This window comes from Gopherus flavomarginatus, chromosome 1 (genome assembly GCF_025201925.1).
Source record: "Gopherus flavomarginatus isolate rGopFla2 chromosome 1, rGopFla2.mat.asm, whole genome shotgun sequence".
NCBI lineage: Eukaryota > Metazoa > Chordata > Testudines > Testudinidae > Gopherus > Gopherus flavomarginatus.
The window spans coordinates 324,550,869-324,566,320 of record NC_066617.1 but is presented as its reverse complement, the minus strand read 5'-3'; the positions used below and the strand labels follow the sequence as shown (position 1 = coordinate 324,566,320).

The 15,452-nt window shown below is 45.8% G+C and overlaps 1 protein-coding gene across 1 annotated transcript in view; it reads left to right on the top strand.

Moving 5' to 3' along the window:
• Window positions 1-12,208: 12,208 nt before the first annotated feature.
• Window positions 12,209-15,452, top strand: part of RXFP2 (relaxin family peptide receptor 2) — a 44,695-nt gene continuing 41,451 nt past the window's right edge. The window contains 2 exon segments of the mRNA XM_050937901.1: window positions 12,209-12,429; window positions 13,356-13,427. Coding sequence (XP_050793858.1) covers window positions 12,209-12,429; window positions 13,356-13,427 — 293 coding nt within the window.

Below are 15,452 nucleotides of genomic sequence, written 5' to 3'. Positions count from 1 at the left end.
TTTCATTTACCTGTTTATAACTGGTCACTGTAACACAGGACAGAGTATTCCAACCAAAAGTAAACTTCATTTAATTATCTTCAAGATTCATAGACCTGTGAAAAGTAGTTATGCTGCAACCTAAGCATGTCGGAGAGGCAAAACCAATGAGTTTGTTAATGACTGAGAAGGAACGTTTGTATCAAAGTCTGCCGACTGACTAAGCAGCAGTTCTGCAGAAAAGGACCCGGGGATTACAGTGGACAAGAAGTTGAGTGAGAGTCAGTAGTGTGCCCTTGTTGCCAAGAAGGCTAATGGCATATTGGGCTGCATTATTAGGAACATTGCCAGCAGATCGAGGGACGTGATTATTCTTCTCTATTCGGCACTGGTGATGCCACATCTGGAGTATTGTGTCCAGTTTTGGTCTCCCCACTATAGAAGGAATGGGGATAAATTGGAGAGAGCCCAGTGGAGGGCAATGAAAATGATTAGGGGACTGGGGCACATGACTTACAAGGAGAGGCTGAGGGAACTGGGATTGTTTAGTCTGCAGAAGAGAAGAGTGAGGGGAGATTTGATAGCAGCCTTCAACTACCTGAAGGGGAGTTCCAAAGAGAATGGCGCTAGGCTGTTCTCAGTGTTGGCAGATGACACAACAAGAAGCAATGGTCTCAAGTTGCAGCGGGGGAGGTGTTGGTTTGATATTAGGAAACACTGTTTCACTAGGAGGATGGTGAAGCACTGGAATGGGTTACCTAGGGAGGCTGTTCTCAGTGGTGGCAGATGACAGAACAAGTAGCAATGGTGTCATAAACAGATAGTTAAGGGTTAATAGAACAGGAGTACTTCATGTCTCTTTTGACTCTAAAGGGTTAACAAGATCAGTGAGCCTGGCTGTCACCTGACCAGAGGACCAATCAGGGGACAGGATACTTTCAAATCTTGAGGGAGGGAAGTTTTTGTGTGTGCTGTTAGATTTTGGTTGTTGTTCTCTCTGGGTTCTGAGAGTGACCAGATGCGTGTTACCGAAATATCGGGTCTGCCTAGCTGAGAGCCAATTAACAGCCTGACAGGGATAAGGAAAAATGCTTTATTCTGCAGAAAAAGGAGAGCCTGTACCTTGGTACAAAAGACTCTGTCTTACACAAATTTCACAAACCTTTTATACACATTCAGACAAAGACCCTTGCGTGTTAATACTTGATTGGTAAGTGTAAAATCTCATGTTCCCCTTATCTGGGTAGTACTGACTGGTCTGGAGCAGGATCTTCCTGCTTTGAGGCAGAGGAAAAGAGAGAGTGCAAAAATTCAGGCTACTGTGTCCATGAGCAGTACTCACCCCCACCCTACTGGCCATTTGTAATCTATTAAGGGGGGTCAGCCAACTTTCACACGTGCAACCAGGTTGCTCTCCAATCTCTCTGATACAGTCTCTTATATGTTCAGAATAGTAAGTACTGGGTAGATAAGGCAAGTTAGGCTTATGTTTGTTTTCTTTATTTGCAAATGTGTACTTGGCTGGAAGGAGTTCAAATTTGTATTTTGCTGAAAGGATTTTTATTTGTACTTGTATACTTAGACTGAGAGGGTATTCCCAGTGTCTATAGCTGAAAGACCCTGTAACATATTCCATCTTAAATTTACAAAGATAATTTTTACTGTTTTTTCTTTCTTTAATTAAAAGGTTTTTTTGTTTAAGAACCTGATTGGTTTTTTATTCTGGTGAGACCCCAGGGGACTGGGTCTGGATCCACCAGGGAATTGGTGGGGAGAAAGGAGGTAAGAGGGAGAGAAAGGTTAATTTCTCTCTGTGTTAGGATTACTTTCTCTCTCAGGGAGAGTCTGGGAGGGGGAGAGAGAAGAAGGGGGAAGGTAAATTTTCCTCTCTGTTTTAAGCTTCAAGGAGTTTGAATCACAGTAATCTTCCAGGGTAACCCAGGGAGGGGAAGCCTGGGAGAGGCAACGGTGAGGGAAAGGGTTTACTTTCCTTGTGTTAAGATCCAGAGGGACTGGGTCTTGGGGGTCCCCAGGCAAGGTTTTGGGGGGACCAGAGTGTACCAGGCACTGGAATTCCTGGTTGGTGGCAGTGCTACAAGTACTAAGCTGGTAACTGAGCTTAGAGGAATTCATGCTGGTACCCCATCTTTTGGACGCTAAGGTTCAGCGTGGGGAATTATACCATGACAAATGGTCTCAAGTTGCAGTGGGGGAGGTCTAGGTTATATATTAGCAGGGCTGGCCTTACTATGAGGCAAACTGAGGTGGCTGCCTCAGGTGCCAGACTGGGGGGTGCCACTAGGACCCAGAATGTAGAAAATTGTCTGCTGCTGGTGTATACGTATTCGCTCTGCTCTAGATGCACAGAGATGGTGGAGTGCTGTGTTGGAGGAAGGAGGGCACAAGAGACATAACAGGCAGGCAAGAGAAAAGGCGAGAGGGAATAACAAAGCAGCAGGAGCTTCACGGAGAGGGAGGAGGAGGAGGAGCCTCTTAGGCTACGTCTTCACTACCCGCCGTATCGGCGGGTAGCAATCTATTGCTCGGGGATCGATATATCGCGTCTCATCTAGTGAATAATTCGATCTTAGATACTTCGACTTCAGCTACGTTATTCACGTAGCTGAAGTTGAGTATCTGAGATCGATTTTCCCCCGTAGTGTAGACCAGCCCTTATGTACCTCTCTAGCATCCACAGGAGTCTGGACTGATTAACACCAGCTTCTCAGGGAGCTTCCTGTTTCCTGCTGCTTCCCTGAACCCACTTGAGAAGAACAGGCAGTCAGCTGAGTAGTAGGAGCCAGTTAGGCCCTTAAGATGCTGATAGCTTCCCTCACTCAGGTCCTGCTACCAGCCTGAGTATTTGTCCCCTTCAACTGAGTGTTGAGAGCCACTATAGCTGGCACAGAACAGCAGTCATGAATGAAAGAAGAAAACGGCCCTCTGGGGCAGCATTCAGAAAAAGAAAGCAATCAAAGGAAGCTTTTCTATCTAAGCAGGAAGGTGCTCTCCTGAGATACATAGCCACAAATGTTCACGGTGAGCCTTCCGGCCCCAGTGAGGATGTGAGTGGTGAGGAGATGCCTAATCTTCCAGTTAGTCAGAGTTCAGGTGACCTGGCAGCTACTGCAGCATCCATATCTCCATCTCAAATGGATGTAACCATGCACATTCCTGAAGAAAAGTGTAAATCAGAGAAGAGTGTGGTGGAGGCTCAAGAAACAGCTGCTGCTGAGTTTAGTTCCTTAAGTCTAGATGATCAAGGACTGTGGATCCACTTGAGCAATAGCCTGAGGAACTTCCTTGTACTGCATGGGCCACAGCAAGTGAAAAACTTCATGTTCCCCAAAGACAATGAAAATAGAAGTTTCCATCCAACACATTACTGGCATGAAATCCCCAATGGTGACAAAGTGGAAAGACCATGGCCTATGTACTCATAATCCCAGAATGCTGCATACTGTTTGTTGCAACAAACACATTGGGTTCTACAGGAACAAAGGACTAGAAAAATCTGGCTAGGAATCTGGCATGCCATGAGAAGGCAGCAAATCAGAGAGCATTCTGTAAGTGGAAAGAGCTTGAGATGAGACTAAGGTTAAAGGCCACCATAGATGATCAGCATCAAGAGAAGATTACATCAGAATCTCTTTACTGGCAAAATGTTCTGAAAAGGCTCATTGCCATTGTGAAGATGCTTGCTACCCAAAACCTAGCACTGCGTGGCACTTCAGATCAGCTGTATGTTCCAAACAATAGAAACTTCCTTAAAATTGTGGAGCTGATGGCTGAGTTTGATGCTGTACTCCACAAGCATCTAAGAGAGTCACCACCCAAGAAATGTACACACACCACTACCTTGGAAAAACAATTCAAAGTGAGATCATACAGTTATTGGCAACAAAAGTCAAACAGAAGATTGTGGCAGATCTGAAGTCAGTAAGATATTACTCTGTTATTCTGGACTGCGCACCTGACATCAACCATACAGAACAAATTACATTAATGGTGCGTTTTGTAACCATAACAAACCTAGTGAAAATGTCCCTGCAATGGTGGCTGTCAGAGAGCATTTTCTAGAATTTATTGATACTACAGGAGCTGGTATGACAAATGTGCTTCTTAAAAAGCTGGAAGCTATGGGAAGTGTGATAGCTGACATGAGAGGTCAGGGCTACGATAATGGTACCAACATGAGAGGAAAGAACAGAGGAGTGCAGACACGGATCTGAGAGTTAAACCCTCAAGCTTTTTTTGTCCCTTGCAGTTCTCATTCCTTGAACTTGCTGCATCACTGACCACCATCAACTTCTAGTGAGGCTGCTGAATTTTTTAATGCAATTCAAAGCATCTATGTATTTTTCTCTGCATCAACTCATTGATAGCAAATTTTGAAACAACATCTGGGAACATCTTCTCTTGACACTGAAACCACTGAGTGCCACACAATGGTAAAGTCAAGCGGAGGTGATAAAGCCGAACAAACACTAAATTGGGACAATAGCATTATCCTGCATAATGGCAACTATGGCATCATCTATGACAGGAACTGTTCATCGGAGAACAGTGGCAGAGGGAAATAGAATCACCAGAAACATACATAACTACAAATTTCTGTGTGGCTTAGTGTCGTGGCATGACATACTGTTTGAAATAAATGTTGTAAGCAAGAGACTCCAAGGTATTGACCTCGATATATCTGGAGCAATGGAACAATTGGATAAAGCAAATTAATGAAAAGAAACCAAATAAAAACTACATGGAAAATGCAAAGGGAATAAAAACAAACTATGTGTGAAATTTCACTCTCATTGGCCGTCAAGTTTTAGAGCAAAACAAAAAATGATCTATTTTAAGTCCATTTTAGAACTCACTTCTAACTGTAGAAGTGTCTGCATAGCAGGAACTCTCTATATCACAGAGTTATTGTGAGGCTTAAATTTATTGACACTGTAGCTGTGAAGTGCTTTGAGAACTCTGGGAGAAAAGCATTGTAGAAGTGTAAATTATTATTTAGTTCTGGCACCTGCAGGCCTATGAGATGTGGCTCTCACATAGTTTTTCCTCCAGGGAAGAAGGAGCACAGATGTGAAACTTCCGTTTCTGAGAAGAAAATATTTATTTTCAGAAGTTTCCCCAAGCTCAAAATCTGCATTAATTTCTCATAATGGGAAATCAAATTCAGATTTATTCTGTTTCTTTATTATAAAACTCAAATTGCCTTTTGCTGTACTATTGTAGTCTCCTGAATTTGATTTCTGTTGTTCCTCATAGTACATCTTTTTATGCAAAACCTGTATGTAAAGTCTCAGCCTGTTACTTTCTATCCAATGAACGTACTGGGTCAAATTCCCACTGAAGTCAGTGGGGCTGAATGGGTGTAATTGAGTGTAAAATTTCTCATTGACTTATTAATGGTTTTTACTGTAACAGAAACACTCAAACTTCTCACAAGACACTCATCAAATCAGTCAGATGAGGGATTTCAAATGTTCTGAAGAGTGCACAGAAGTTGGCCGAGGAACTTCACACTGAAGCTATTTTCCCACCCATTCAAGAATATAAGAGTCACCGAAGAAGAAGACGTTTTGATTACGAGGCATGGGATAATCCCATAAGAGACCTCAAACAACAATTCAAAGTTGTTGAATTCTTTAACCAGGTGTGGTGGTGCAATGACTCACTGGCGCAGCACCTCCTGCTGGACGTCTCGGGAATTAGCTCTTTCCAGCCTGGAGCGCCCTCTGCAGGCTGGTGTCTCGCCTGCCGCTGGCCCCATGTCCCTCCCAGACCCCGGTGCCCTTTGCCCAGGGGTTCTGCCCACCACAGTACCCCCTCGCTCTGGCTCTCCCCTCCCAGGAGAACCCCCCAACCCTCTAAACCCACCTTGTCTCAGTGGCTACTGCCAGTCATCATCTAGCCCCCGCTCTCTGGGGTGACTGCAATCTGTAAACCACTCATCACTGGCAAGGGGGTTAGGACCTGCTGCCTTTGCCTATCTTTGGGATGCCCCTCTGCAGCCCCAGTACCTATTTGGCCCTTTTTGCAAGACCTGCAGCCTGGGGTTTTTCCTGGCTGGAACTCCTCAGCTCCCTCTGCCCTTCCCCAGCACTTGTCCACATCAGATACCCTTCTCTCAAGAAGCTAGAGAGAGAGAGAGAGAGAGAGTATGTGTTAGCTTCTGGCCCAGTGCCCTCTTATAAGGGCCAGCTGGGCCCTGATTAAGCTGGCCACAGCTGTGGCTGCTTTCCCCATCAGCCTCTCTTTTCCCAGCTGCAGCCCTCTCCAGGGCTGCTTTAACCTCTTAACCCCCACACTACACCAGGTGTTAGATTGTGCAATACAGTCAGTTGAAGAACATTTCATGCAGCTCAAGGAACACAGCAGTATATTTGGGATGTTATATGATATTCCAAAACTCCTCACTATACCTGAAGAAGACCTACACCAGCAGTGCAGGGCACTAGAGACAGTGTTGACACATGATGACATGCGCGCTATTGATGCGAGTGATTTAGGTGATGAACTGAAAGCCCTTTCAAGATACATTTCAGCAGGATCAACTCCAAAGGCTGTTCTGGAATATATGTGCACAAATAAGATGACCACCCTCTTTCCAAATGCTTTTGTTGCTCTGTGCATCCTTCTAACACTTCCTGTAACAGTTGCCAGTGGAAAACGCAGCTTCTCCAAGCTGAAGTTAATAAAAACACATCTACGCTCCACAATGACACAGGAGAGGCTGGTCGGCCTTGCAACCATCTGAGTAGAGCATGAGCTAGCCCAGACTGTGGACCTCCAGGAAGCAGTTCAAATCTTTGAAACCAAGAAGGCAGAGAAAGCAGCACTTTGATTATTCAAACAGATAAAAATGGCAGTGTTTACTATGCAGACAAAAAAAGTTACATTTGCTGTTCAGGCGTTTGAACGTTAAGTGTTATTTAAAATTTTTGAACACAGCATTTAAAATTGTTAGTTCTCCTTTATTGGGGTAGGTAGCAGAGCAGTACCATGAGAGGAATAGAACAGGAAGAAGGCAGAATTGAGACCTTTCAAAGTTTTGGCCCAAGTGAGGGGCATGGGGGCGTCATTTGACTCCCAGCCTCAGGTGCCAAAATGTTGTGGGCCGGCCCTTCAGAACATCCTTGGTTAAAAGAGAAACTGCTATTTTTGCCTTTTTATTTTTATTTTTTGAGTGATTTGCCAGGTGTGCTATATTTCAGCACTTTGGGCTCCATGGCAGGCAGCCTGGAAGCCCTGCCATGGTGGGGCTGCCTCAGAGCCACGGACCCTGCAAGACAGGGTCCCTGGCCTGGGGCAGTCCATATAACAGAGCTAAGGGGCAGGAGGAAGCTGTGCTCTGGAGCTCTGCCTCTTCAGCCAGCTGGGAAAACTTCTTTCAATTTCTCTATCTTGGAGTGAAGTTAAGCAGAACTTTCCAGGCAGCCAGTCAGTGAGCCCTTATTTCAGGGAAAAGGCTCCCCTTCCCTCCCCCACTCCCCCCAGCAAAACTGAAATTTTCTTGCAGAAACTTTCAGTTCTGTAAAAAGGGCATTTTTCATCAGAAAATCATTCTAATGGAAACATTTTGACTTAGTAACAAGCTCCTAACCACATCAGAGAGCTTTCACCATGTCTCATTTCTTAAAGTTGAGTGTCTAGTGGTGTCCTCAACTCCCCAGCAGGGCCAGTGCAACCATTTAGGCGACCTAGGTGGTCGCCTGGGGCTCTGGCATTTGGGGGGCACCATTTTCTTTGGCAGCGACCACGGCGGCCAGATCTTCGCTGGCAGTTAGGCAGAGGGAGCTGGGGCAGGGGAGCGTGGGGAGGGCCGCCTGCAGCAAGTAAGCGGGAGGGCCGCATGCAGGGGAACTCTCCGCCCCAGCTCACCCCTGCCCCGCCTCCTCCCCGAGCACGCTGTGGCTGCTTCACTTCTCCCACCTCCCAGCTTAGGTGCCGCAAGCCTGGAAGGCGAGAGAAGTGAAGCAGCCGGAGCCGCAAGCAGGAGGGGGTGCCTCAGGGTGGAGGGTGGGGAGCTGCCACAAGGGGGGAGACTCAGGGCAGAGGTGGGGGAGCGTCTCAGGGTGGGGACGTGGGGGGGCGCATAAGGTGGAAATTTCGACTAGGGTGTGAAACATCCTTGCATCAGCCCTGCTCTCCAGTAATAATCATAGCTACCCACTGAATTTGCCACAGACCAGGTGACATTAGGGGAGTTCTGAAATCGACGTTAGTGGGACTGGGGCAGTCGTTAAATATTTCAGTCACCACCATTGTCATGCAATGCATAGAATCCCTTAAAATATTCATCCAATTACATACAGACATTTTGATTTTTTTCCAGCTCTGAGTAGTATTTAAAATAGGAGTGCAGTATAGGTAATTAGCTCTATTTATATGCATGCATTTATCACTATGGTGGTTACCGTTTAGTTTATCAGAGACCTCCATTCTAAGGGCTATGCTTGTTTTGTTTGTCTTTGGCAGGAATATCTATATTAAATATATAAATAGGAGAAGGATATTTCACCCTAAAGAAAATTGTTTGATCCTTGAATATGTGGATTAAAAATGCATGTGCTGACTGTAGGATTAATCATAGGGAATTTGATGTGAAAAGAAAAATATCACACTCTAATGGTAATAGTATTCTAAGCAAGATTATAAAATATTCTATGGTTCTAAAAGTTTAGGCGATTCAGTATACTTTAATTCACACAGTGGACCTCAACAAAGAGGCTTTCAAAAGAATACAACCTAAAACTTCTAACGCCAGCTAGAGGTGTAATAATCAGGGCCAGCTCTAGATTTTTTGCCACCCCAAGCAAAAAAAGTTTGACTGCCCCCAGCCCTGGGCTCCTCGCCGCACCCCCCTGCTACCCCAGCCCTGGGCTCTCCCCCACCACACACATACCCTGCCACCCCAGTTCTGGGCTCCCCCCTGACCCTCCACCACTGCCCCCCCACACACACCTCCTGCCACCCCAGCCCTGGGCTCTCCCCCCTCCCCCACCTGCACCCTCCTGCCACCGCAGCCCAGGGTCACTGGTAACTAGCGCCCAGGGCAGGTCATTCAGCAGGAATTTTAGATGTGCACAAAACACAGACAGGATTGGTTCCCATATGGTTACAGAACTGTAAATTGGAACAATTTTTAGCTTGTGTGATTGGAGGATATTTGGATGCATATTATAAGACTGTCCTACATACACGAGGAAAAGTTGAGGTGCCTTTGTTATTCTTTTGTTCCACTCTTTCTTTCTACAGGGAATATACCAATGCAATATCACTGTCTTCCTTTTAAATAAACAAACCAAAAAAAGGCAATGGCTGTTGAAAATAGCAATTCCAGTCCTAATAACCACTGGGAAGCATTTCTTGCTTAATTTTATCCTACTTTTTCTACAGCAAGTTACAGTGGATCAGTATATTTGATCTGGGAGTGTCATAAACAGATAGCTAAGGGTTAATGTCTCTTTCACCTGGAAAGGAGTAACCTGAAACATCTGACCAGAGGACCAATCAGGAAACGAGACTTTTTCAAATCTGGGTGGAGGGAAGTTTTGTGTGTGAGTCCTTTGTTCTTGTCTTCTGCCTGTACTCTCTCGGCTATGAGAGGATTTTTTCTGCCTCCTGCTTTTCTAATCTTCTGTTTCCAAGTTGTAAGTACAAAGATAGGAAGACCATAGGTTTGTTTTTTTTGTATTTACATGTGTGTAGTTGCTGGAATGTGTTAAATTGTATTCTTTGTGGATAAGGCTGTTTATTCATATTTCTTTTAAGCAATTGACCCTGTATTTGTCACCTTAATACAGAGAGACCATTTTTATGTATTTTTCTTTCTTTTTACATAAAGCTTTCTTTTTAAGACCTGTTGGAGTTTTTCTTTAGTGGAGAACTCCAGGGAATTGAGTCTGTGCTCACCAGGGAATTGGTGGGAGGAAGAAGTCAGGGGGAAATCTGTGTGTGTTAGATTTACTAGCCTGACTTTGCATTCCCTCTGGGTGAGGGGGGAAGAGAGATTAGCTCTTGGTACTTCTGTTTTCCAGGACTGGAAATAGGGAGGGTGGAATCCTTCTGTTTAGATTCAGGGAGCTTGCTTCTGTGTATCTCTCCAGGAACCCAGGGAGGGAACACCTGGAAGGGAGAAGGGGGGGGAAATGGTTTATTCCCCTTTGTTGTAAGACTCAAGGAATTTGGGTCTTGGGGTCCCCAGGGAAAGTTGTTGGGGGGGACCAGAGTGCCCCAAAACACTCTAATTTTTTGGGTGGTGGCAGCTTTACCAGGTCCAAGCTGGTAACTAAGCTTGGAGGTTTTCATGCTAGCACCCATATTTTGGACGCTACGGTCCAAATCTGGGAATATGTTATGACAGGGAGAAATGAAGTAACAGCTGCCCAAAGTGAGCTTGAGCACTCCTGAATTTTGAGGTGTTCAAATCTGGAAGGCAAGTGCTGGGAGTGTGTGTGGGGGGAGGCTGTGGGCTCCGCAGAGGAGCACGGCAGCACATATGCAGCAGCATGTCTGGAGCTGCGCAGAGCCAGACACGGTCTGAGTGGCACGGTAAAGGGGCTGGGGGGCTGGAGAAGGGGTAGAGGGTTCCGGGGGGGACAGTCAAGGGACAGGGAACGGGGGGGTTAGATGGGGTGGAGGTTCAGGGGGGCTGTCAGGGGACAGGCAGTGGTTGGATAGGCATGGGAGTCCCAGGGGTATGTCAGGGGACAGGTAGGGCATGGGGTCCTGTGGGGAAATTGGGGGGGTATCAGAAGGGGGCAGTTGGTGACAAGGAGAAGGGAGACTTAGATAGGAGGTGGGGTCCTGGGGGGAAGTTAGGGGCAGGGGTCCCGGGAGGGGGCAATCAGGGGACAAGGACCAGCGGCGCTTAGATAGGGGGTGGGGTCCTGGGAGGCAGTTAGGGGCAGGGGTCCCGGGAGGGGGTGATCAGGGAGTGGGGAGGGTTGAGGTTTCTGTGGGGGGCAGTGGATGGTGGCAGGGTGGGGCTTCCCTCCCTGTGGAGTGTCCTGTTTTTGGAATGTTAAAATATGGTCTCCCTACCACTGTCCACTCACAGCCGCATGAGGGCCCCCTCCTTCCTTTCCAGTTAGTAGTGACCAAGGGAATGCTGGGAAATGTAGTTCTTTACCTGCTCCAGGGCTGGCTCTATAGGCAGGGAGCTAACCAAGGAACTTCAGCTCCCATGCCGCCCCTGCAAATGGGCTGCCCCAAGGAGGTGCTTGCTTTGCTGGTGCCTAGAGCCGCCCCTGGTCCTGAGATGCAAAATTCTGATGGCATTCCCATATTGATTGGAACCAACAGCAACATGTTCCAGTCTTTGGCCACTCTTTGTAGTCTTTTGGGCCAAAAGACCCCAGGCATGGTTCGCCCTCCGTGGCGAGGGCCGACCCTGGGCTCATCCACAATGCATTATGTTGATGAGTCACTAGGGAAAGTTGTAAGAGTATTCAAAGCTGTTCTGGCCATACCCCCACATGGTGAGATTGACTTGAGAGGAAAACTTGAGAAGCACAGTCGCAGCCTTCCTCCTACAGTGATAATGGAGTCTTCTGATGGAGATAACCTCCCTAGTGGTCTGATGGTTCAGAGAGGTTTATTATCCTTACCGCAGATGGAGGAAGCTGGCATTATGGTAAGAGTAAGAAGCAAAACCAACCATCTCATAGCCATCAGGAAAGGAATGGTGTTGGCACGATTGTACAGGATAGAGAGTGCTGTGAACCCTGCAACTACAGACAGAAAGACCTGTAAGGCATTGGATCCGGATCTTTTTAATTTTGGTGATTCTCCTGAATCTCCCTGTTGGAAAGACCGGTTGAAAAAACAGCTAAGTGAGAGACCTAATGCGTTTTCCACTGAGGAATGGGATGTGGGGTGTGCCATTAACGTGGAACACACCATTCATTTGGCAGATGACAAGCCTTTTAGGGAGAGATCCCGAAGACTGGCACCTGCAGACATTGAGGATGTGAGAAAGCATATTCAAGAACTATTGGAAGCAGGAATAATTTCTGATTCCTGTAGCCCATATGCATCCCACATTGTGGTGGTGCAGAAGAAAAATGGGACGGTGCACATGTGTGTGGACTATCGCACACTGAATAAAAGGACCATCCCAGATCAATACACTGTACCCAGGGTAGATGATGCCTTAGTTTGCCTAACAGGAAGCAGATGGTTCTCTGTCTTAGATTTACAAAACGGCTAGATCCCGATGAGCTCTGAAGACAAAGACAAAACAGCTTTCATTTGCCCTTTGGGATTCTACCAGTTTGAGAGGATGCCCCAAGGTATCTTGGGAGCTTCTGCTACATTCCAGCATTTGATGGAAAAGACAGTGGGGGATATGAATTTGTTAGAAGTGCTGGTGTATTTGTATGACTTAATTGTTTTTGGGAAAACTCTGGAAGAGCATGAAGCTCGACTAATGAAAGTGTTAGACCGCCTGGAAGCTAGTGGGTTGAAACTGTCACTTGATAAATGTCAATTTTGTCAGACCTGAATAAAATATGTAGGCCATATTGTGTCAGCAGAAGGTGTGGCAACTGACTCCGAAAAGATTGAGGCATTAACCACCTGGCCTATACCCAAAGACCTGAAAGCTTTACAATCTTTCCTAGGCTTCTGTGGATATTACCACCAATTTGTAAAAAATTACTCCTCCATTCTGAGACTGCTCACCAATTTGACAAGGGGATACCCCCCAACATGGAAGACATCACCCCAGCATAAGCTTGTGAGTCCTCCTGAGAGGTATTTCAAGATGAATGAGCCCTTCAGGGACCGTTGGACCAAAGAACGTAACAATACTTTCCATGCCCTTATTGAGAAACTCACCACTGCATCAGTGTTAACCTTTGCAGACCATACCAAGCTCTATGAACTGCACGTAGATGCCAGTCTTGATGGATTAGGAGCAGTTCTCTATCAAAATTATGAGAATCAATGGAAACCCATGGCCTTTATCAGTTGAGGGCTGACTGCATCGGAAAGACACTATCCCATGCACAAACTTGAGTTTTTAGCTCTCAAAAGGGCTGGTGTGGACAAACTTCATGATTATCTGTACTGAGTGACCTTTATTGTAAAAACCAATAATAACCCACTTACATATGTGCAGACCACAGCTAAACTAGCTGCTCCTGGTCAGTGATGGATGGCTGCCTTGGCTGCTTATGACATTTGGAACAATGTCCTGTGAGTTGAGCAAGCAAATGCTTTTGCCAATGTATCTAGGAGGAACTCTGGCCCAGATCCTGGACTTTTGTCAGTTGCAATAATTGTAAACTCTAGTTTCTGATTGTTAAATCAATGGCTAATTCAGAGCTCATTTTTAAACCTTCCCTAACCAATTATTTTAGGTTTCTTAAACACAACAAGATCAACTCTCTTCCAGATGAGGTTTTCAGCAGATACACAGAAGTGAAGAAAATGTAAGCATCTTCTTGACAGTCTACAAACATTAAGTGTTACTGAATTATCCAGAATATGTTAAAATCAACACTGAATTACTTTTATAATCCATTGTTTACTGTTTTAATAGTGTCATAGAATTTATTTTTGGAATTGGGATTTTAATCATGTAGGTTTCTCTTTCTAGGAATAAGCACAGAGACACACTGTAGATTTATAAGCAACACAAAACATACGGTCTGTTCTCTTAAATGGAGGAAATGTCTGTCAGAAAGATATGGAAACATAGACAATAATAGTGTGTAATAAGCAACACTGCTATTTAGTGGAGAAGTTTTGAACTCGTGTTTCTTAGAAGCTAAACACTAGCTAAGCTAGGAGTGTCAAATTTATTCTAGAGAGACAAGCTAGGAGAGGTAATATCTTTATTGGACCAACATCTGTTGGTGGTAGGTACAGGAAAAGCTCTGTTATATGGAACTTTACAAATGGGGCATGGGCTCTTGGAAGGAGTTTAAGTGTGGAAGGGGACTTGGGGTAGGGAGTTGGGGTGCGGGATGGGTTTTGCGTGCCAGATCTGGGTGGCGCTCACTTTGGGTGGCTCCCTGCAAGTGGCCACATGTCTGTAGAGGTGCGGCCAGGTGGCTCTGCGCTCTGCCTCTGCCTGCAGGCGCCCCCCCCACAGCTCCCATTTGCCACAGTGAATGCTTCTAGACAGAGGAAAGGCCAAGGGGGCTCCATGCACTGCCTCCACTGCACCTCGCTCCGAGTGCTGGCTCCACATCTCCCATTGGCCGGGGACCATAGCCAATGGGAGCTGTGGAGGTGGCACTTGCAGGTGTACACAGTGTGCAGAACCACCTGGCCGCACCTCCGCCTAGGAGCATTGACCTCGGCCAATGGGAGCTGCGGGGGTGGCACCTGCAGGCGGAGGCAGTGTGCAGAGCCTTCTGGTCACGCCTCTCCAGACATGTCACCGCTTGTGGGGAGCTGCCCACAGTGATCACTGCCCAGATAAAGCACCCCAAAGTCCCTCCTGCACATCAACCCACTGTCCCAAGCCCCCTCCCATATCTAAACTTCCTCCCAGAGCCCATGCCCTACACCCCTCCAATGCTCCTATCTCTAGCCCTGAGCCCCTCTTGCACCCAAACTCCCTCCCTCTTAGTTAACTGGAATTTTTGACTTACCGGCACCCCCCATTTCCGCAACATGCCAGATAACAAAGCTTTTACTGTACAAGCTTTTGAGGTGCACAGAGGTCTTCTTTGGGTATGGAGAAGGAAACCCCAGTGGCTAGTTTCTAGTTTCCTTCCCCAGATCTGAAGAAGAGCTCTGTGTAGCTCAAAAGCTTGTCCCTTTCATCAGCAGAACTTGGTCCAATAAAAAATATCTCATGCACCTTGTCTCTCTCATATATTGGGATCAATACAGCTGAACTACACTACAGACAAATTTATTCTATGCAGGCAACTGAGTTGTATTTTTAATGAAGATCCGTGGGATAGGCCTACAAAGTTAGGGACATATATTACCCTCAATACACAGCAGGGGTTAAAGTCATCACTGGAATAGTCCCACTGATGATAACTGAGTCATGCTAGGGATGAATTAGGCCTCAGAATTGCCATTAGTGACAATGGGAGGTTTGCGGAAAGGTAGAAAGTAGAATATAGGCTTTATGTATTAACATTTGAAAAAAATTAAAGTTACTGTTTTATTCATCACTCAGGGCATGAGGAGATGGTTCAGGTCTCTTTATTAATTCATATATTGTTTTTAAGTGCTAAATAACCAAACACCCTAATGGATGCAACATCTTTTTCAGCTAGACGTAGATTGTGTAAGTTTTATATATTGTTTATATATATTTATTTATATTGTTTGTGTATATATATTGAATTATAAGCTCTTTGAGGTTGGGACTGTCTTCCTTCATGTTTTTACAATGTCTAGCACAATTGGGCCACAATCCTCTATGACACTTCTGGGCCCCACGTCAACAAAAATGAATTTTAAAAATGGTAGCATTAGAGGACCTTTTA